The sequence below is a fragment of the Pygocentrus nattereri genome, chromosome 11 (assembly GCF_015220715.1).
Source record: "Pygocentrus nattereri isolate fPygNat1 chromosome 11, fPygNat1.pri, whole genome shotgun sequence".
NCBI lineage: Eukaryota > Metazoa > Chordata > Actinopteri > Characiformes > Serrasalmidae > Pygocentrus > Pygocentrus nattereri.
Genome location: NC_051221.1, coordinates 3,881,710 through 3,905,160, shown reverse-complemented (window position 1 = coordinate 3,905,160; position 23,451 = coordinate 3,881,710). Strand labels below are relative to the sequence as shown.

Sequence of the window (23,451 nt, the reverse complement as noted above, 5' to 3'; positions counted from 1 at the left end):
AGCCAGTAAACCAGTTTGTATCACTGTGGTACACTTTTGGTGGAGGAACCAAACTGTCAGTTGGAAGTAAGTCCACTTTTCCTCCTTATTCAAAAGGAATGTTTTATTAAAATGATTATGGATCAACAGTACAGACGTACTTGATGTTCTTCTAAATCAGTTCTGATCCAAATTTGAATGTATTTCATTAGAACTTGGCTGAAGTGTGGCGAGCATTGAGCTTTAGGCTTCACCACGAGCTCCTGTTTCTGAACTGGATTTCTTTTCTTTAAACACTAATATTTCCTAAAGGTTTCCTGTGAAGTGTTCAGTAATGACATTTCTTTAAAAAGATCAGATGTAGAGCTGGATTGTAGTCTCAGTGTTGGGCTCCATTACAGCAGTTCTGTCTCCATCTGGAAGCCACAATGTGGAGGTTATTATGAGCAGCGTTTTCTGCTCTAAAGCTTTGAAGCCATAGTACATGGAGACTGCAGCTCCATTTATTTAGGGATTATTTATTGTTTTGGAGGAAATAAAATCATGTTCCATTTCAAATTTCCCATCACAGGATGTGCAGAATGTCTGAGTTTTACTGAGTGAAATTCAGTAATATTTTCTAATGTAAATTGAAATGAAGTGCAGCTATGAATGTGAATGGAAATATGAGTTTGTGTGTGAAACGGTTGAGTTTAAGGTTGTAATTAGAGTTTGGTTTTTAATGCATCACTGAACTCAGTTGTGCTCTGTTAGAAATAAGGGAAATGAAACTGTGTGTGTGTCCTAGGTTTGGCCGCGCCCACCCTCACGGTCCTGCCCCCCTCCAGCGTGGAGCTGCAGCAGGGGAAGGCCACACTCGTGTGTTTGGCCAACAAGGGCTTCCCCTCAGACTGGAGGCTGAGCTGGAAGGTGGACGGGAGCAGCTGGAGCTCGGGGGTTAGCCAGAGCCCCGGGCTTCTGCAGAAGGACGACGGCCTCTACAGCTGGAGCAGCACCCTGACCCTCCAGGAGGACCAGTGGCTAAAGAAGACAGTGACCTGTGAGGCCACCAAGGACTCCCAGCCTCCGGTCAGCCAAACCCTGAGGAGAGAGCATTGCACTGGGCAGTGAGCGTCCATGCATGTGTTGGAGCTGCTAGAGCTCCTCTTGGTCTTCAGTGAGCTCAAACATGGCTCTGCTTAATGCTCTGATCTTCATCTAATCATTTCAGCATCACAATAAAGAGTTTCAGTATTAATATCTACAGCCTTTCCTTGTTTATGTTTTTTTCCTTTTCTGCTACAGCAACAATAAACATGTAAACTGTTCTTTGATCTCTTATTTACTACAAATCTGTCTGTTCATTTCTTTTGTTAAAATAAATAATTTGATTCAGAATAAATGCTGTATTTCTTCTTTTTTGTTATGATTTTTGGATGGTTTATTGGAGTAAAATTCATGAAGGAAACTATGATGTATTTTTCATAAAATCATGAGAATTTTCATTTTTTTTACAAACATCAATTAAAATATTATTATTGTTTTTTTTTCATAAATGGAATGTATCTGATTAAGAAACTCTAAAGAACTCCTGAGTTTATCCTCAACCTCATTAACCCTCATTAACCTGATATACACATTTTATTAATATAGAGAGAATATTTTAGACTTTTGTTTAGTAAAACATTTTTAAGTAATATTAAAAAATAATCTACATGTACATTTAAGGACACATAAAAGCATGACAATGTTGAGTATATATTTATTTTTTGAGGTGGTTTTTGAGGAGGAGTTCATATTTGTGCTTCACAGTACTTATTATTATTATTATTATCATCATGGAGTAATATGCAGCAATTCAAGAGTTGTATAAATTAGTTCAGCTGATTAATTAATCTGGATAATAATTAAAATCTTTGATCAATCTACACTTTTAAATAGTTTTTCGTGCATGTAGATTGGTGGTGGCTGATATATAATATTCAATTTATTAATAATAATCAATACTGAAGGACCAGGGACTTTGCTTGAGCTGGTAGTTCACCAGGACCGTCGACCTTTGATAGGCTGCACTGTGGTTGTGAGGCTCAATAGGCGTGGCCATGTGAAGAGGCGCATAGGAGACGCACAGCCTCTGAAAATTGGACTGACTGTTTAATGTTGATGTAAGTCAGATTAAATGAAGTTTTATCTGTTGTCTGTGTGATTGTGTTAGTCTGAGGGGTCAGTTAGTGCAGTTGAGTGGCTACTGTAGAGTGGAAGCCTGTGGCTGATGGTGATCTCCAGCTTTGTTTCAGTGTGGTCTTTTCATTAAAATAGCTTCATCAGCAGAATCATGACGCCCATACTCATGTGTTTATATGCAGTATTTTTGAATTCATTTTCATGTGTTTATATCCATGCCAGAGATAAAGCCAGAGAGGCCAGGTTGAGATGGTTTGGACATGTGTTGAGGAGGAATAGTGGATATATTGGGCAAAGAATGTTGGAGATGGAGCTGCCGGGTAGTAGGAGAAGAGGTAGACCTCAGAGGAGGTGTATGGATGTAGTGAAGGTGGACATGGAGATGGTTGGTGTGAAAGTAGAGGAGGCAGTGGATAGGGTAAGATGGAGGCAGATGATCCGCTGTGGCGACCCCTTAAGGGAGCAGCCGAAAGAAGAAGATTCATGTGTGTATATGCAGTATTTTTGAAATTGTATCCATGTGTATATACAGTATTTTTGAACTCATATTCATATGTGTATATGCAGTATATTTGCAGTCATATTCATGTGTGAATATGCAGTATTTTTTTTAATATTCATGTGTGTATGTGCAATGTTATTGCAGTTTGAACTCCTATCCTCAACACAGATTTGTCAAAGTTGTCAAACTACACACAATCACAATTTCTGCTACTACACAGGTGAACACAGGTAGTCTAACAAAACTGATATGGTAACAGTTCTGGTAATAAAATCCATAATTGCCAATTTTTCTCTGCTTGACTGAATAGAACTGTGACGTATAAATGTTAACACTTTTTTAAATATGTCTTTTTAAAAACTCAGTTTAGCAAAGCTGCTTTATTATGGTTTATCAGCGGCTGAATCACAGACGGCCCCTCTTATATTTTTATACATGAAATTCTATAGTCTACATCCACACATTGCACTATTAGTCCAGTGTGGAACTGTGCTAACAGGGCTGAGTCCCACCAGGCTGTCCACTGCAGGAGTAGTTCAATGTCTATGTGGTGTAGAGAGCGTGGAGCAATTTCAGATTCAGCCAGTGGGTTCTGTAAGAAACAGCTTTAATGAAGATTGTTGATGTACAGAACTGTCCTTAGGTGACGCGTTTCACATGCAGCGTAAGCAGCCCGGTCACCGTACGTCAGTCAGAGCCAGCGTTGTTGTACAGCTTGAGCAGATAAATCATAGTCACTGTCTGTACATGATGGTCCACTCAAACAGCAGGGTGAGTCGACACCAATGAACAAGATGCCTGAAAGTGGACAGTGCATGTCTGTCTAACAGATCACCAACTGCTACTGACCACTGTTTTCATCTGATCCAGTTAGACTCAGTTAGACTCAGTTTCATCTGATCCAGTTAGTCCAGGCAGCCTCATAGCTGCAATGCAGCGTCACCCAGGTGGCTGGCCCAGACAGCCACATACCTGCAGTGTAGCATCACTTAAGCGGCTCATGCAGTCTGGTCCAGGCAGCCCCACAGCTGCAGTGCAGCATCATTCAAGCATTTGGCAGAAGCAGCCACAAAGCTGATGTCAATCAGGTCCCCACTCCAGGCAGCCTTGTCTCAATACGTCACTCAAGTCAGTCCAGGCTGCATCATAGCTGTGATGTAGCGCTACCCAAACGTCCATCCCGAGAAGCCTCTGTCCATCTCGGTGTAATGATGTCAAACTCCTCAGCCAGCAGGGAAACATCAAAAAACACACAAACAACACAAAACAAAACACAACAAACTTAAAATCAATGGAAAGCAGCAGACATACTGCACGAGCATATGATAACGTATAAAATCACACACACACACACACAAATTCTCACACACGCACAAATTCTCACACATACAATCACACATACAATCACACACACATACACACAAGTCTCACAATCACATACGATCATGCATGCTCACAAAATGACAGAACACAGTCATGAACCATGACTATAAGATTTAGGGCTCCAGTTCGGGTCATTAATGTCCAAACTCAGTCATAAATAAATAAATAACAGGAATCTGCTGTAGGTGACAAATGTTGAGTGTACAGGATTAATCTGAAACACATCAGGTGAAAAGTCCGGACTGTGAGATTAGCACATCTAAGGGGTTTGTGATGTAATGTTAGTACCAAGATAACGGTGCAGCACCTGAAGGGTTAAAACCTCTTTAACTTAAACGCAGACGTTCAAAGCTTTTAACAGACATTCTGTTCACATGATTTACTGTCTGTGTGTCAGTTTTACAGAGACTTCAGTAAAGATCTGAACTTAATGTCTGAACATTATTAGAGGAGCTCAGTGTCTTTATGTGGAAACAAACAACTGAACAGGTTTTAGTCAAATAAGTACTGTAAAAGTTGAAGTGCTGAATAAAGACATTTTAACTGCTTTTTAACACATGAAGTATTTTTCAGGTTGAATAGACAAACTACTGTTTTACAGTCTTCTCACCTCTGAATATGATCTCCTTATAAAAGCTGATGAGTCTGAGTTTGTTGAAGGATTTCTTCAGGGACTCCCTCTTTCTCAGGACTGAGAGAAACATCCATTTCATAATCTGTCCAGATCCTTATAATAAACTTTAGAATAAATGAGACTGGAGCTGAACTCTACAGCTAGTTCCAGACCTGTGGAGATCAGGAAATAAACCCCTAAAATCACAAAGCATTTCCAGTCTAATGAACAGAAGAACAAACTCCATCTAAAGTCCTGATTTCCACAGAGTGTGTTATTGTGTGTGTCCATCCTCCCCCTCAGCACCTGCAGTAGAGTCCAGCTGCAGCAGTGCAGTCTCTGTGCAGCTGGACTGAGGGGGGGTTTTGTACACCTACTAAACACTGTGGGAACACTATGCCACCACTGATCTGATGTACACTCTGACAGTAATAATCTCCTGCATCTTCAGTCTGGACTTTACTGATGGTCAGAGTGAAGTCAGATCCAGATCCACTGCCACTGAAACGAGCTGGAACAACATCATCAAGTGTGTCTGAGTTATAGATCAGGATTTTAGGAGCTTCTCCAGGTTTCTGCTGAAACCAGGATAAAGCACTATCAATAAACACGGCAGGGCTGGTTCTACAGCTGATGGTAACTGAGTCTCCTGGAGAAACAGTTTTCACTGCAGGAGTCTGAGTCACAGTTATCTGACCACTGGATCCTGAAAAAGTAAAAGAAAAAAAAAGATGAAAACATTGAAAGAAATATTGCATGAAATGTAAAATACAACAAAATGTACATCAAACAGGACAGAAATTAATTTACACAAAGGTGAATGAGTGAGTGACCTTGAGTCCAGAAGGTGAGCGTCCAGATGAAGATGGAGACCAAAGTCATGGTTGCTGTGGGTGAAGTTTGTGGGGCAGCAGCTCTCAGTCATGAAGTGTTAAACTCACAGGACTATAAACACTAGCAGAGCACTGAAGCATGGGCTGATCATGCAAAGTGGAGCCTCTATGGAAATGGACTCACCAAACACCTCCATAATAAACACGTCTGATTATGTACATCTGATTAAAAAGTATCAGCTCAGTTCTGTTCATTCAGTGTTAGACGTTCATTTCTAAAGCTCATCAATAGTTGATGAGTGTAGAAGAGCTCAGGGTGAACAGTGAGGAGTGATGGAGGTTTATGTACAATGACTTCACTGAAATGTAGCACTGTGGTTCTCTTTCAGTGGAGGAACCAAACTCACTGTGAAAAGAGACTTTTATTCTATTTAAACAGGAGATTCATTTAATCCCCTCATTATCAGCTGCAGATCATGATGACCAGCTGGTCTGAGGTCAGTGAGGTTCTCCTGGATGAAGACATTCACAGGTTTTAATGAGAGGTTTGAACTGTTTTTATGACACTTCATCTGATGGTAGTTAGATTATGGGTTAGGAAAGTTCTAGTTGTTCCACTGTGGAAAGAGGAACCAGTAAATGTTCTCCAGTGCTAGAACGCATTAGTGCTGCTGCATAGTTTCCAGTTCTTTTGAGTTCAGTCTGAGTTCTTTACTGTGATGAATGGTGATGGTCAGTGGTGTTAGAGAGGGAGTTTAGCTGGAGATTCAGTGCAGTGCTATGTGTTGATCTTGAGAGAGTTTGGCTGAATGAAGCTGAACATCTGGTGAAAGTGCTGCTCTATTCTGGGAGAAAGAGGACGACTCAGGCCTGTTCATGCAGATCTGAGTTCCACCCCACTGCTCTCTCTCTCTCTCTCTCTCTCTGTCTCTCTCTCTCTCTCTGTCTGTTAACTGCTTAAAACTGCTTCTTTGCATTCAGCTGGGTGGACTGTGGGGGGCTGGTTTCACTTCTTCCTTTAGTGCCTCTGCCTCCAGGATGTGAGTCAGCTATCCTGATGTAACTGTCATTGTATCAGAGTCACAGCGCTGTGTGGTTTAGTATCCTAAGCGGGTGTAAAAGAGACTCAGTTCAGAGTCTAATGTTGCTGATTAACAGACCTATGGATAAACAGTGTAATAAGTGCAGTGGGGAATGAAGCTCCAGCTGATTCTCCTGGGCTCTTTATCACAGTGTACAGAGAGTAATGGTGCAGCAGGAACATGGCCAGTGAGAAAACCCACAGCAGCGTTCCTGCACGCCTCCCAGCTCCACACTCCAGGATCAGTAGTGGGAGTTTTATTGATCAGTGTGGGAGAGTGGTGCTCCAGGGGTGAGGTGGGCTGTGGGTCCCCCTGCTGGTCAGTCTGCCTGTCAGACTCCATGGTGGATCACTCTGTCTAACAGCACACCAACTGCTACTGACCACTGTTTCCATTAGATCCAGTTAGACTCTTGGGAAGTTCTGCACTATAGGGACACAGAACAACAGTGTAAGTTGTGGAGTGTGAAAGAAATAAATATATAACGATAAGTAATTTGCTGTAGACATCAAATAAGATTATGGGATTAATTTGAATAAAATGAGATCAAATCTAAATTGGGAGATTAGAACCTCTAAGGGGATTGTATTGTAATGTAAGCACTGACTTAACAGTGTGGAATGTGAAGATCTTATAGCAGCTCTGCCTTTAAAAAACTTATAAGCTAATAAACCATTCAGTTTAAATGTTTTTACTCTCTGTTTTACAATAACGTCTTCAATAAAGTTCTAAACTTTAGGCTGAATGATTTCATGCGTCAGCTGAACTGGTTTTAGTCAAAGAAATATCTGAATGAGTTAATGTTTTAATAAAAGTATTTATCTTTGATGAATAAAACCAGTTAAACCATTTGTTACCATGTGCTTGGGTTGAACAGATTTACATTTACATTTATGGCATTTGGCTGACGCTCTTATCCAGAGCGACTTACAGTTTGATAATTTTACACAGGGTGGTGAAGGTGGTGTTAGGAGTCTTGCCCAAGGACTCTTATTGGTATAGTGTAGGGTGTTTGCCCAGGTGGGGATTGAACCCCAGCGTAGAAGGCAGAGGTGTTACCCACTACACCAACCAACCACCACTACTACACCAACCAACCACCACCAGATAAACTATTGTTTACATTCTACTCGCCTCTGAATATGATCTCCTAGTAAAAACTGATTATCTGAGTTTGTTGAAGGACTTCTTCAGGGACTCCCTCTTTCTCAGGACTGAGAGAAACATCCATTTCATAATCTGTCCAGATCCTTATAATAAACTTTAGAATAAATGAGACTGGAGCTGAACTCTACAGCTAGTTCCAGACCTGTGGAGATCAGGACATAAACCCCTAAAATCACAAAGCATTCCCAGACTAATGAACAGAAGAACAAACTCCATCTAAAGTCCTGATTTCCACAGCGTGTGTTATTGTGTGTGTCCATCCTCCCCCTTAGCACCTGCAGTAGAGTCCAGCTGCAGCAGTGCAGTCTCTGTGCAGCTGGACTGAGGGGGGTTTTTGTACACCTACTAAACACTGTGGGTACACAGCACCACTGTGATAACTCTGACAGTAATAATCTCCTGCATCTTCAGTCTGGACATTACTGATGGTCAGAGTGAAGTCAGTTCCAGATCCACTGCCACTGAAACGAGCTGGAACACCTGATTGTCTACTGGTAGCGTAGTAGATCAGGTGTTTAGGAGCTTCTCCAGGTTTCTGCTGATACCAGGCTAGAAAGTGATATCCACTCGCAGTGAACACAGCAGTGCTGGTTCTACAGTTGATGGTAACTGAGTCTCCTGGAGAAACAGTTTTCACTGCAGGAGTCTGAGTCACAGTCACCTGACCACTGGATCCTGAGAGAAATTAAACACAATTAAATAAAAATTTAATGAAAAGTATTTAATTTTTGAAAAATATGAAATACATTGTGTATATGATTACATATGTAGACAATTATTTGAAATCATTAAAATGGGTGTTGTCAAAATAAGTCTGTTACCTTGAGTCCAGAGGGTGAGCGTCCAGATGAAGATGGAGACCAAAGTCATGGTTGCTGTGGGTGAAGTTTGAGTTTGTGGGGCAGCAGCTCTCAGGCATGAAGTGTTAAACTCACAGGACTATAAACACTAGCAGAGCACTGAAGCGTGGGCTGATCATGCAAAGTGGAGCCTCTATGGAAATCATCTTTCTAACAACACTGATTAAAGATGATCATATTTATCTCATCTTGTTTGATCAGACGTTTCTGCTCAGGGTGGAATCTGATGTTTAAAGTCCAGCTTTTTATAGAGATGAATAGGAAATGAAATCTCTTCTGATTCCCACCAGAGTTTTCTGAAAGAAGACAGAATGATTTGAGCGTTATATGACATTTCACTCCCCCAGATGATCCTTAAGGCATTAAGTGGAGAGGAAAAATGAGGGGGTCTCAGAGGTTTGTGGAGGTCAGTAGTGGAGACTATTGCTGGGAGCTACTTCAGCTCAGCCAGGCTTGTCTAATTCTAGAGAGATTAGAAGTGAAATATTCCCTTTAATGTGCAGCAGAGGGCGCTCTCTTATTGTGCAGTTCTAACTGTCTCTGCCTTTCATTTGAGGGTCTCTGCAGCTACGACTGCTACCCAGTCTGTCTGGATCAGGGCTGGAGGACTTTCTGGTGGAGGAAACAATGAAAACAATAAGAACCTTTTCTTCTAATACTGTTAGAACTTATTTTTACATTAGAGATTTAAAACTGTGTATTTAGTCTTTATGAAGTTCAGTTTGTCTGTTGTGTAAATTCTAAAGGACCAAGCGAGTCCTCAGTTTAGATATTTCACTGCTTATAAAATAATCCTTGTTGGGAATAAAAGGCAGAACGTGTGCAGATCTACAGTGTGTAGTTTATTCCATTATTAGATGATTGTAGAACCCATTAATATTGTATTATAGGTCAGAAATAGTGCGTGTAGAGGCTGAAGAGAGCGGCGTGTTTAGAGCAGGAGGTTTTTGTACAGCCAGTAAACCAGTTTGTATTACTGTGGTTGACTTTTGGTGGAGGAACCAAACTGTCAGTTTTAGTTCAGCAGTCTTATGGCATGTGGGAAGAAGCTGTTTTGGAACCTGGCTGTTCTGCTTCGAAAGCTTTGCAACCTCCTTCCAGAGGCCAGTAGTGAGAATAATCCATGATGAGGGGTGGGAGGACTAAACTCACAGGACTATAAACACTAGCAGAGCACTGAAGCATGGGCTGATCATGCAAAGTGGAGCCTCTGTGGAAATGGACTCACCAAACACCTCCATAATAAACACGTGATAAATAGGAGATTAAATATTAATTACATTATTTTATTTTAAAGATAGACATTTTTTACATATAAAGAAGATTTTAGTTTTTGAAGAATTACTTTTTATGGTTGTAATTGCAATTAATGTCTGATACTAACCTTAAACTCAGCCTAAAAACCTAATCTTAACTCTCACTCTGGCCCTAATCTTAACCCTAACCTTAACCAAAATTGAATTCTAACCCTCTCCCTCGGGCTAATCTTAACCTTCACTCTGGCACTAATCCTGATTTTAACCTTAAACAAATTTAAGATACAGGTACAGGATGGTGTCAGTATGTCTATGAGAGCTTGTTGAGGATGTTGATGGTCTGTATTGTTCAGTTCCTCTCAGGTTAAACATCTACCAAATAAAGTAAAACAGAACTGAATTCAACAGATTCTAAACACATTATTTACACAAGTAATTAAAATCTCTTGAAAATCTATTCAGTGTTACTGCTGCTACATCATTGATATGTTATTGATGTTAATGAGATTGTGTAAAGTTTATTTCATCTAAAAAAGACAAAACATCACTGATGTCAACAATAAAACATTATCAAATTAAACACAACAAAGGAATTAGTACGTAACCATTAATGGCAAAAATATAACCCAATTAAAAGTAGTTTACTCACTTAGATACTTCAGTAAAAGTACATGGATTATGATTTGAAATTACTCATGAAAAATCAAATCTATAATTGTGTTTACATCAGTACATGAAATTGAATAATTATAATTAATTACTGTTCACCACTGCTTTTTCAGCATACAATGACAATCTCCCACTGATCCATTTGATCAGGGTGTTCCTCAGGGTTCTTGTTAGGAAGGGTTCTGTTCTGGGCCACCTTCTCTTCTTAATTTATATGCATTTTTATATATATGGAATACAAATTTATATCAGCCACCCATGGCCACTCCACACCAGCCCCATCCCTCTATAACTGTCTTTATCCGTGATATTAAGATTTGTATTGAGTTAATTTTCTTAAATTCAACACAGATAAGATTGGTGTATCAATATCTGCCCCTAATAATTTTGTCAGCACAAACTCTGAAATAATGTTAGACATCGACAGCGTTCAGATAAAACCCTCACAATCACGTTCATAAGCTTGGTGGCATATTTGATTCCTGACTCTCTTCCTTATCCAGACTGTCTTCTACCACCTCCGTAATTCTGCCAGACTCCGCCCCATGATTATCAGCAGTGCTGCAGAAATGTAGATTAGATGTTTATCAGTTCCACCTTCATTACTGTAATGACCTTCTTAGTGGACTCCCAGTTAAACTCCTCCCTAAATACCAGTCTGTTCAGAACTCAGCAGCTGGAGTCCTCACTCACACTAAGCACTGTGCCCTCATCACACCTGCTCTCCATAACCTGCACTGCTTATCTGCCCCTTTGTGTGGTCAATACAGGCTGCTGCTCATGACCTTCACAGACATGCATGGCCTTGACCTTCATACCTTACTGACCTCCTCCATCTCTACACACCAGCTGGGACACTCAGGTCTTCTGGAGCTGGTCTGATTAGAGTGAATCAGACTGGCCTCAGTCAGTGGAGGAGAATTTAGTGGAACAGCTCCAAACCTCTGGAACTCCCCTCTATCTCTGTCTTTAACACACAACTCAAACCCCCCTGTTCACTCAGTGCTTTACCTCCCTTTACATGTTCATTCAGATGGAGCTGATGCTCTTCTACTGTATGTTAGAGCTCTTTCTGTTTGTTTCTGCACTCGTTCTGTTTCACTGTTACCTGCTTTGAGTTTAATAAAGGTGCTGTAGAAATAAAACAGGTTATTATTTGACTGACACACTGATGGTCATCAGCAGCACTAAAGGAAGAAGTGAAACCAGCCCCCCACAGCCCACCCAGCTGAACTCAAACAAGCAGTTTAAAGCAGTAAACAGTCAGACAGAGAGAGAGAGAGAGAGAGAGAGAGAGAGAGAGAGCGAGAGAGAGACAGAGAGAGAGAGAGAGAGAGAGAGAGCAGTGGGGTGGAACTCAGATCTGCATGAACAGCCCTGAGTCGTCCTCTTTCTCCCAGAATAGAGCAGCACTTTCACCAGATGTTCAGAGCTTCAATCCCCTGCCTGGGCAAACATCCTATGATAATAAGACTCCTAACACTACCTTCACACACCTATCTGAGTTTAGGGACTGGCATTCCCCAACAGTGGCCACACCCAGAGCAAGGCCTGCAGAACGTGTGGAAAGAGCCAACAATGTGGCTAAAAAGCTGGCTATTTGCTGCACAGACTCAAGCTATTTAATCATAGAGATTGCTTCACCTGAACACACACTATTAACCTCACAATACTCTGAACTCTTCTCATATTCTGATAACACTTTAACATTCATACTAACTCAAACTGGGTGAGTGAAGAGCAGTTAAAGCACAAGTTAAGACTGTACTACGCACAGCTGGTTCACACCTCTATTACCTTAAGGTTGGAAAGCCCTGCTTTCTGGACCGTTCAGCAAAAGCCTTAACATAGTCTTAACATAGGCTACAGGCTTCTAACAGTCACTGACCTTCCTGGGTTTTCACTGTGATTCTCTCAAAAAGCAGTGACTAGTTTTCACTGATGACAGAGACTGATCTGTTTCTCGTTGTTACTCTGTTCGGCCTTTAACAGTTATCAGTTCTAATCGCTTAATCGTAGCACTTCTTTGTAATGATAAGCTGCCCTTTTTCTTTTCTCCATATTCAGTATTTTATATTAATTGTAAAACCTCATGCTGTGTTCTTATTCCTCTTGTTGTGTTATTGTTTGCCATGGTTCAGAGGTAGAGATAAATAAATAAACTTTGACTTGTTTTGTTTTCATTTACATTTTTCCTTCAGTCCCACCCTTTTGGAGTTGGGTTTGTATTTGAAGTAAAGCCACAGAGAGAAATAAACTGCTTTATAAGAAGGAGGTAAGAGGCGAACCAGTCCAGTGCAGAGTCATCGACGCCCAGCTTACATAGCCTTGAGAGGAGAATTCAATGACCTACCATGTCATAAACATATCAAATATACAGAGACCCACACATGCAGTCAGAAACAAACCATTAGCTGGGTTACTGGTTCAGAAATAAATGTAAACACAGACAACTTTACTGTTCTTATTGTTCCTTTGAGACAAATTCAAGTATGTGAGACTTTTAAGTTGCGTCACTTCCTCTTCATTATGTTATTGAATGTGGCTCTACACTTTTTTATGATTAAAGAATTTTGTGGAAAGCAAAACTCAAGAACACGGAGAAGTTAACGAATTTTTATGTATTCACATACTGTTACTGTAGAAACTGATAGAGCACGAAAAAAGCCTTATGGTCGTAGAAACTTTTCTTTTGTGATTTTTTTTTTAAAGAAACTCGAATCACTATCTGCACAGACATATAAGAATATCTGCTTTACTAAGCAATACAAAAAAAACGTTTTCCGCTTTTAATAAATAAAAAAACAAGGATCATGATGAATGTTTAAGCTTGGAAAAAAGCGTCAAATATTGTTGACTACAAATGGCAACTTTTTAAAAAGATTGTTCCAAAAACATCTTTAAGATTGCGAAAAACACACGTTCAACAACAGTGCAGACAACTGTATAAACTGTGTTTATAGCAGTATAGTGTTATTATATTATTATATAGTGTTATTATAACAGTGAGTCATACAGTGTCAGAAACCACACAATCAAGTCTATAAGGGATACTGAACAAGTACACGCAGTATGAAGATTAAAGCAGTGCATGTAAGCCAACTGGTACGGTACAACTTTCAGGCTACCTGTGCCTCATAGCCTCACTGCTAAAGTCAAAGAAGCAAACTTGAGACATTAACCACACCTTGGCTGATCAGCTGCATCTGGGGTAAATGTAAGTTTCTGAGAGACTGCTTCTGCTTTATGTGGAAGTATCAGTCTTTCGTTAACTCTTAGCCCCATAGCTCCAGTGCTAAAATGAAGCAAACACATCTTAAATGGCTTAATCAAAAATTATATATATATATTCCCCATAATAAACTTCGCAGTCGTGTTCCTTTTGAAGAGATCTACATAGACAGCGCGTCTTATGCTTCAGAGGTAATAGGCAAAGCAAGTCAGCTGCTGTGCAGGAAACCTTGTTTAGTCACATGCTTGTGGTAACACAGGCCACTTCAATGGAACTGGACTGCTCATGTAAAGGACAAAGGAAGGTAGGCATGAAAAACAGAGAGTCACTGTTCTGAAAACACAGAACTCAGTCTGTCAGATCTCGAAGATCCTCAAGGTGTGCCCAAACACATTCCTCAACACCTACTGCATTGCGTAGCACATGACATAACCTGGTACACTCAGACATCCAAATCTATAACCTTACTGTATATGACAATAACACGAATGTACATCATGTATAACGTAAATGAACACAATGTTTAATATAAATGTGTGTGCTAATAATGTACATATGTAATAAGAGTTGTGATACTCTGGTCTGAGACTGAGTGGCTCTGGCTGGGTGGGGCTGAGTGATTGGTCAAGGTTTTGGCCCTGTCCCGTACAGAGAGAGACGGATAGGGGTGGTTTGTGAATTTCAGAGGTGCTTAGATGGACGAACTTGGGTCATTTACCCTTAATAAACCTTGCTGTTTCATGATTTGCTTGTTGTTGCTCACCTGAACCTTACATTTGTTTCCTGAAGTCCAGTTTGTGCTGAATCATGCACTGGAGGTTGGTTTGGCAGGTAGCACTATCTACCTGGTTTCTTTTCTTTTTTTTCTCAGTGAGTTTTCACACTGGCGCACACCTGTTTTCCTGCCTTATTTCAAAGCGCCTCTGACGGAGCTCTGGACAGCATCCACATCCAAAAGTCAAAAAAGGCCACGACTGAGGACGTAGGATTTCAGTGAGTTGATGATTTCTGTTCTTTTGGTGCACTGTGCACCTAAACACGCCGTTTAAAACCATCTGTCTGAGCAGTAAACAGGTTTTCACTTGGAATTTGCTGTGAATGGCTGCATAATAACTGAGAAAGCTGTAATAACATAGAAAATTAACTTAGAATTGCATTAATATCCACACTGTATATCCGAATAACCTCAATTAACTCAAATGTTTTGAGGAAAATGATTACCTCAAAATATTTGAGTGGACAAACTCCATTCTTTAAAGTGAGCAAAACTTAAATATTTTATGTATACCAAACTTCATAAACCTCATTACAATATACTTAAATTTAATGTTATCTTAACTATATTAATTTAATTTCATTCGATGTTTAAAATATGTATACAGTGTATTTAATATTTTAATGTTTACCTCAAAACATTGTGAACTTTTAAGTTTGATATAATCAATTTAAAATATTGGATATACATTTAAAAAAGTGTCTTAGTTAACGTATTTTCAAAATATTTTGACCAGTATGGACAAAAATAAGTCTAAAACCTTACTTAAAACATTTAAGGAAACTAATTACCTACTTATAAAAGTAATTAAGTAAACATAACTCAGACATATACCATCACAAAAGTTAAAATCACAAAGAAACAGAAATCTGTCAAAATGAGCATTTTATTGTAACTATACTAGAACATGTCCATAATTCTCTAGCAGTATGTGAGATTGTAAAAGCGTGGGTACATTTACTGTTCCCATTAAACAAAAATGTATTTTCAAGAGTATGTAAACATGCTTAAACAAGCTTCCAATGAGGTGCAGTAAAGCCTTTCACAGAAGTTAAAATACATCAACAGAAAGAACAGTAGTCTTTCTCTCCCTTGACTTGCCCCTACTTTTTCTGTCTCTGTGTGAAACCTTGACACATGAACTTGAACATGAAGTGCAATGAATGATCGAAATGTGGAAATACATGTTTCATAAAGACATGGCAAGACAAAAGACTGACTTTTGAAAAATGCCGCAAACGATAATGACTAAGTAACTGTCCATGAGTATCAGAGGAGACATTATTGCACAACCTGCATTTCCAATCCATTAGTCAATCAATACGTACAAGTACGAGCCAACTTTTCAAAATCTATGGCAGGTATGGGACATTTATGACACAAAAAATCAGTATTTCCAAAACACCTTCATTTACTAAACACAGCCTTACCAACACGGTCTAAAGTTGTCTTCAGAAATGAGTGAAGGGAATTTTTTCGAATTGGAAAAGGGCATTTACATAAATCAAGACTTATCTGTCCAGTGCTGTGTTAGGAACTGACCACATGTTCTGTCTTCAGTGTATCGTCCTATTCATGCACACAAAATTACAAATCAATCACTTTTTGACAATGCAAATATGATCTACGATGATAATCATACAACGGTCATTGCCTGAGGGGAAATTCACATTTAAGCACAGCCAAAGCTTCACTTAATACTCTCAAACCCTCTAATTTCGGACACTGCTTTACACCCCTAACGTGCTCGCCTTCAGTAAAGTTAAGAGAAAGTTCAAATTACTTTAAGTTGCTTGTTATAGGCTGTAAACGAACGTGTGGATGAAATTTTCTCTGCCCTCCTCCTGAAAACATGAGTAGCTAGAACCAACAACACTGAGGTGCACTCAGACTGAAAAACTACAGCAGCATTGTAGGTTATTTGCTGTGAAAATGAACTGAAATGAACTTAGCAAATGAAGGTTCCAAGCAGCAGAAGAGCAGCCAAGCAAGCAGAATGAAGAACAGTTGTGTGGATTTAAGAGAATCCAGTTGCAGGAGCCACTCTGCAGGTTCTGCACCTCCTCCGTCTCCCCCAGGTCTGACTTTTTACACGTGTGGACAGCAGTTCAAAAACAAGTGCGCAATTCAAAAACGGGTCCTGAGAAACACAACCATGTCCCTTATTACAATCTACGTAGGGCTTTTAAAAACAGGATGAATTAAAGAAGAACAAAAGGTTTGGAGAGAGAGCGCAGTGCTATATTGAACTATTAAGAAGATTTTTTTCTTGTGCCTGCAGTAGCTTCTGCTATGTTCGATGAAAAATCACAGTATGCAAATTACATGGCATTAGCCAATCGCAAAATAGGAGCATCATACGTCAGACACTTCCTAATAATAAAATGAAAATTATTTCATTTAGTGGCTGTTTTTACTGGATGTTACATGTTATTCATGTGTAACTACAGAATAATTAAAGACACTTAATATAAAAGAGTTTTGCAAATGTGATACAAGCATGTCACAGCACTAGCAGCATAAATGCATGTCCAGAACCTTGCCCACTTGATCTAAGAAAGCCAAATACTCCAACCTGTTGTTTGGTGCATAAGCACACACAGATGTCAGAGTTTTCCTCTCTGTGATTTTACTTCGCACTGAAGTGACAAACTCCTGGGACAAACTCCAACTGCATGGCCGCCAGCTGAGGACACAAGCTCTGGCTCCTTCCTCCAGTGAGGTTACATTTCATGTACCAAGAGGCAGTTTCTACTGCAGGGGCCCAGGCCACCAAGGACCTCCCTGCCATCTCCCACTGTCAGGCATTGCTCCCCCATGCTGGACTTTGCGGGTGGTGGGCCCACATTGCTAAATTTCCTTCGGGATCAATAAAGTATCTATCTATCTATCTATCTATCTATCTATCTATCTATCTATCTATCTATCTATCTATCTATCTATCTATCTATCTATCTATCTATCTATCACATGGTCTCCCCACACTGCCTTTTCAGGCTGAGCCCAGCTGGGTTACGTGGGCTGCCCGGCTACCCGGCTACCAGATGTATACACCACACAAGCCCTTCCACCCTAACAAGATCCTGATCTAGGAAGTGCATTGTAAAAATATATATCTGATGAATACATTTGGAGCATATTTTTCCATATGGGTAATGTTTTTTATTTCATACCATACCTTTTTTCATCATCAGAACTTCTTGTTGAGCTCTAAATACTTTAAACAGGGTTAGGTTTTGGTGTCTACACTTTATAACTTAAAATTAAATAAATGCATTAATACAACAAGTGATTTCAAACTTTTGAAAGATAATGTAACATAACACAATGTCGTAAAATGCTGTGACAGCATAAAGAAGCTCTTGCCGTCAGCCCCTGTACTGGGTGCGTGGGGACAAACAGAAATGAAAACCTTGTATATCATCAGAATGAATACAAAGAAGCATAAATATAGTAAACAGCAACAAGGATTTCTTGTGACCTGGTTTAAAGAACACAGGTTTGGTTCCAGATGTCTCCTCCAGCATCAATATGGACGTATTTAATTTGATTAGATAAAGCTTGTATAGATTAACCACAGTTAATGCTGGGCTTCCTCAGGACATGTCAGGAAATAGGTAAACAAAGACATTAACATATGTAAAACAGCTTACTGTATTAATGTTATCTGTATTTATTCTGAGCATTAATCCAAACAAATAGAAAGGCACTGCACAAATTCAGATTCTGTTTCAAATAATGAGATTTTTAAATGTTAAATATTTTACTTGCTTACTGACTCAATTGACCCATAAATTTTACTGACTCCATCATAAATTCCAATAAAGTGGTTTACATCATATTCTAACGGAAAATATACATGCAGCAGAAATAGCAGAGCTTAATTCTTTATATCCTTTTGCAATAATAATTTTGGAAGTTTTTGGAAAGAATAACAGGTGATGAATTTAATTTTTTCACTAAAGGTGATATTAATCATTATATATACTAATCAGTATATACACATTTATTTATTAATTATTCATATAATATGAATTTAATGAGTTTATATTATTCCTCCACTCTAGTTACAGCCTCATGTTAGACAAAATGAGGTATACAGAATTGAACTTTTCATATTTTAAAGCATGTTACGACCCGGTCTAGATCAGGCAGTAACAATATGAAGGAGTGAGATGTGGTGATGTGAGCGGGAGATAAAACACCAAACGCAACTATTAAGTTCAAGACTATTATGAGACGAAGACAAAAACAACAGTAGACACCGGCAACAACCTCAGGAATGGCCCAGGCCAAAACAACAAACAAACCCACAGTAACTGTACAACACAAAGTACCTTCCATACATACAAACAAAAAGAAATAAAAGACTGTGTTCAACCTACCTCCCTCACTAACCAAACACACAGAGAAAAACCCGTTCCCAAACAAAAGGGCAGCCACTCCCTAGAGAAGCTAATGTTGGCCAGGTTCCAGGCTGGTCTCATTCCTCAGGCTCATCGTTTACTTGAGCAAAAATTACAATTTCCAAAAAGTTGGGATGCTGTGCAAAATGTGAATGAAATCAAAATACAATCATGTGTGAATAATTTAAACCCTATATTTATTGGAAATAGTAAAAAGACAACAAATGAAATGCTAAAACTGAGAAATGATATTGTTTTGTAAAATATATTTATTTTGAATTTGATGCAACAACACATTCTAAAAAAAAGTTGGGACGGGGGCAACAAAAGGCTGGTAAACGCCTGGTGGTTAATTGGCCACAGGTCAGTAACATGATTGGGTACTGTGAGTACAGCATGCTGACTCACTAGCCTTGAACCTCAAAGTTCTTTTACACGTGACACGTATCAGAAATGAAAAGATCTTGAATCCGACTTCTCTTTGGACTTTGTATCTTTACTATGAACTTAAAATCATACAAAACAAAAGATGAATTCTTGACTTCTAAATTAAGCAGCGTGACAGTCAAAAGACTGTGATGCTCCTAGGCTCAAGGCTTCTGCTCTGTTCTATGCGTTATCACCCTTTTTTCCCCAAACTCAGCGGCCAGTCAGATTGCATCACATTAAAGCAATTACATTGCTAAATTCTTATATTACCCAAATGCAAAAGCTACAAATATTAATGAAGAATTAAGTCCAAATTTACAATATACGTTTTCACTTACAATACAAAAAATAAATGGCTCTAACAGGGTACAAAGAGCATCTCAGAGAGGCGGAGACTTTCAAAAGTAACGATGAGGAGGGGTCACCACTCTGTGAAAGACTGGACCATCAAATAGAGCAACAACTCAAGAAGAACGTTTCTCAACATAAAACAGCAAAGAGCTTCTGCTTTTCATCGTCTACGGTGCAGAATATCATTAAAGACTCAGAGAACCTGGAGAAATCTCTGTAAGCAAAGGGCAAGGGCTGAAAACCAATATTGGCTGGCCATGATCTTTGGGACTTTAGGCAGCACTGCATTAAAAACAGACATGATTCTGTAGTGGAAATCACTGCATGGGCTCAGAAACACTTCTGAAAACCACTGTCTGTGAACACAGTTCATCATTGCATCCACAAATGCTGTTAAAACTCTAAAACACAAAGAAGAACCCAAATATAAACAGATTAAGTAGACTTTACCTGTTTTTTGATGATTACAAAACAACCTGTAGATTTTTTTTCTGCCTGTGCTTATATCTGCAATGTATGAACATGTGTACAGGTAGTAAATGGACACTTAGTAATGAACACTGGAAACAATAGATATGTTGGTCAAACTTATATGTCTTCTTTTGCTCCTCCCTAAAGGCCAAGAAATGATGTCAAAAGCTTCCATTGGACAGTCTCGAAACATCGTCATAGGCAGCCTTCTGCTGCTGTGCTCTGCAGTTATTTTCTACATTTACTATGAGCCAACTATGAGCTGGCGGCCTTGCTCTGAAACTCCACTATCCAAAGAAGACATCTGTACAAAGGCATGTCTCCATGTTCCTAAGGTGGAGAACCAAAGTCAAATTATTACTAATTGCACTTCAGTCCAGGAAAAGATGTCAGCCAGTCAATCACCAAGTTTGGAAAAGGAAGATGCTGCAAACCCCCATGAATCTGAGACAATTGTCTTAATATGGAAGTGGCCTTTTGGATACCAGTTTGAATTGGAATCCTGTGAGTCAGATTATGGCATTAAAGGCTGTCATCTAACAGCTGACAGAAATCTATTTGACAAAGCACATGGTATAATGTTCCATCTTAGAGACATCGGAGGTGAGGTACAGTACCTGTTGACATTATCTCGATCTCCACGGCAGAAATGGGTATGGATGAAAATGGAGTCTCCAGCTAACTCACCACAGCTGAATGGAGCAGATGACTTATTCAACCTGACATCAAACTATAGGAGAGATTCAGACATCTGGGTTCCTTATGGACGAATCAAAGAAATCTCTGATAAGGACGAACCCTTTAAAATCCCAGAAAAAGACAAATTAGTCTGCTGGATTGTCAGCAACTGGAACAACAACTATAGACGAGTGGGTTACTTCAATGAATTGAGCCAACACATCAAAGTTGAGACTTATGGACGGCACTTTGGTAGATATGTAAACGGTGAAGATTACGGTCCAATCGTATCAAGCTGCAAGTTCTACTTATCGTTTGAGAACTCCATCTATAAAGACTATATCACAGAGAAGCTCTTCAGCCCGATGAGACTTGGCACAGTCCCTATAGTTCTCGGTCCATCCAGGGAGAATTATGAGGAATTTATACCGAAAGATTCTTTCATCCATGTTGATGATTTCAAAACACCACAAGAATTGGCAGAACATCTCAAACGTGTGGACCAGAACCAGGAGATGTATGAAAAGTACTTTGCTTGGAGAAAAGACTTTGCTGTGCAGAACACTTTGGGTCACGAGCATGCTTGCCGTATTTGTGAGCATTTAAAGAGGCACAAGAATTTCAAAATATTCAAAAATGTTAATAAGTGGTTTTGGAGCTAGCTGGATTGTTGCAACGTCAGCTTTGTGGTGTTGACTCAGAGGAAAAGCTTGATAACATAAAGAATCTAGATTCAAATATCTGGTATATTATGTCGGCTATAGTCAAGATCTAAGCCAGTCAAGATCCAAGCCGTAGTTTCAGATACCTTTCATATATTTGAGAATAGCCTCCTACATGAATGAAATGTGATCTTATCAAATGTATCCAGTTCTAAAGCAGCTGAAGAAGTAACAGATCATGTGAACATTATCTGGATATTTTTGTTCAAAAGTATTTTTAAAAAGTCGAGTAAGAATCATCTTCCATCTGTCTTCAATCTTTAACAATTCAAGTTTATGATGCACGTTATTTATGTTGGTTCTATATGGACATTGCAATGTAATTCTTGCTACCTTATTTAGCATTTTTGCAGTTTCATCAAATGTGTCTTTGCTGCATTTGACCATATTGCAGCAGAATAAATTACAACTAAATTACACAGTACCAGTGATTCTGACAGTAGTTTGTGACATTGGTGTTAAAAATGTTGCGCATCTTCTTATTACTGATTTAGTTGCTTTTTAAAATGATATTCTCAATATGTTTTGACTATGATAATTGCTAATTGTAACACCTAAAGGTTGTACCTCTTGAACTTGTACTATGTCTTCTTTGCCTGTATTTAATGTTAACTTTTATTCTCCTTTCGGTGATGATTTGGATCCTTTTTGTTTTCTGTACATTCAATATACGTTGTTTTTTTTGGGGGGGGGGGAGTTGCAGCAATTTTTCAGATGTTTTCTCATTTTGTATAGGTCTTATAAGCTTTTCAACCTCTTCCTCAGTTATGTGACATTTTTTTAATTCGCACTGTTTTTCTTTCACAACAAGCTCTTCAATATTTACACATGCCTGTTCACTGACTCTCGTCAACTGATCTCGTTTTGAAGATTGTCTATTTTCTTTATAAAATTTGCAGTTTTTCCTGGTTTGGTTAAGAAAGACCCTTCTATCTCAATAAAAGATGCCAATGAGTTATCATTCTTGCCTAAGACACAACATTTTCCATAATACCTTTCCATTATTCACTGAAACCTCTTATTTTTTATTTTATATCTTATTTTTGAAATACTCCCTTTTCTTTTTCCTATTAAGTTTGCACACAATTTCTCAATTTACAGTATTCACTCCAATATTTAGTACCAGTGGTGGATGAAGTACACAAACTATGTATTTTAGTTAAAGTAGAGATACCCAAGGTAAAAGTAGAAGTTCCTCCCTTTAGACCTCCACTTGAGTAAAAGTACTAAAGTATTTCCCTTCAAATGTACTTAAGTATAAAGTAAAAGTACTAAAAGAGTAATTCTGGCTCTGATGTCCTGTTATCATTTTTATAACCAGACTGGCTTCATGAACTCATTTCAGGTGAAAGTCCTCCAGCGTCTCTCTTGGTAAACCAGTCTTTTAATAGAACGTCATTAATTAGTGACGTTGACGTCTATTAAAATGATCAGAAGCACAAAACACTGAAGGTAAACAGTTTCCATCAGGGAGAACCGAGTGGCTCTGAAATCACTTTTTACACACAAGCAAAGTTTCAGTTTCAGATTTATTTACAACTTAGTTCCAAGTTTAAGTTGAATAAAAACTGGCTTTAAACTCAGGATCACAGATGAGCTCCTTTACTGTATTGCAGCTGTAGGCCTCTGTTCATAAACATAAACCAGCCCAAACTAATTTACTATAAAATGAAACAGTGTTTGTAGGAATTCAGAAAAAAGATGCATTGGTCAGATTTCTCAAAATGTAGTGGAGGAAAAAGTCAGATATTTGATTTGAAATGTAGTGAAGTGAAAGTAAAAAGTCACCCAGAACAGAGAAAATTCAGTACAGATGCATGAAAAACTACTTCAGTACAGAAACTAATTACATTTACTTCATAACTGTCCACCACTGTGTA

General features: G+C 38.9%; 1 protein-coding gene, 1 pseudogene and 1 gene segment (V, D, J or C); all 3 read left to right on the top strand.

Moving 5' to 3' along the window:
* Positions 1-1,299, top strand: part of LOC108412222 — a 134,772-nt gene extending 133,473 nt beyond the window's left edge. Inside the window, 2 exon segments of the V gene segment in view lie at positions 33-66; positions 767-1,299. Coding sequence covers positions 33-66; positions 767-1,089 — 357 coding nt within the window.
* LOC108412015 overlaps positions 1-23,451 on the top strand; it is a 380,788-nt pseudogene that overhangs the window by 297,154 nt on the left and 60,183 nt on the right.
* LOC108412023 (4-galactosyl-N-acetylglucosaminide 3-alpha-L-fucosyltransferase 9-like) lies at positions 13,506-22,532 on the top strand. Its single transcript, XM_017683871.2, has 2 exons — positions 13,506-14,732; positions 20,319-22,532. Exon 2 carries the CDS (start codon positions 20,327-20,329, stop codon positions 21,509-21,511), a length of 1,185 nt encoding a protein of 394 aa, XP_017539360.1. The 5' UTR covers positions 13,506-14,732; positions 20,319-20,326; the 3' UTR covers positions 21,512-22,532.

What these genes read in the sequence shown, in the direction of transcription:
- LOC108412023 (XM_017683871.2), top strand. Translation starts at nt 20,327, where the DNA reads ATGATGTCAAAAGCTTCCATTGGACAGTCTCGAAACATCGTCATAGGC.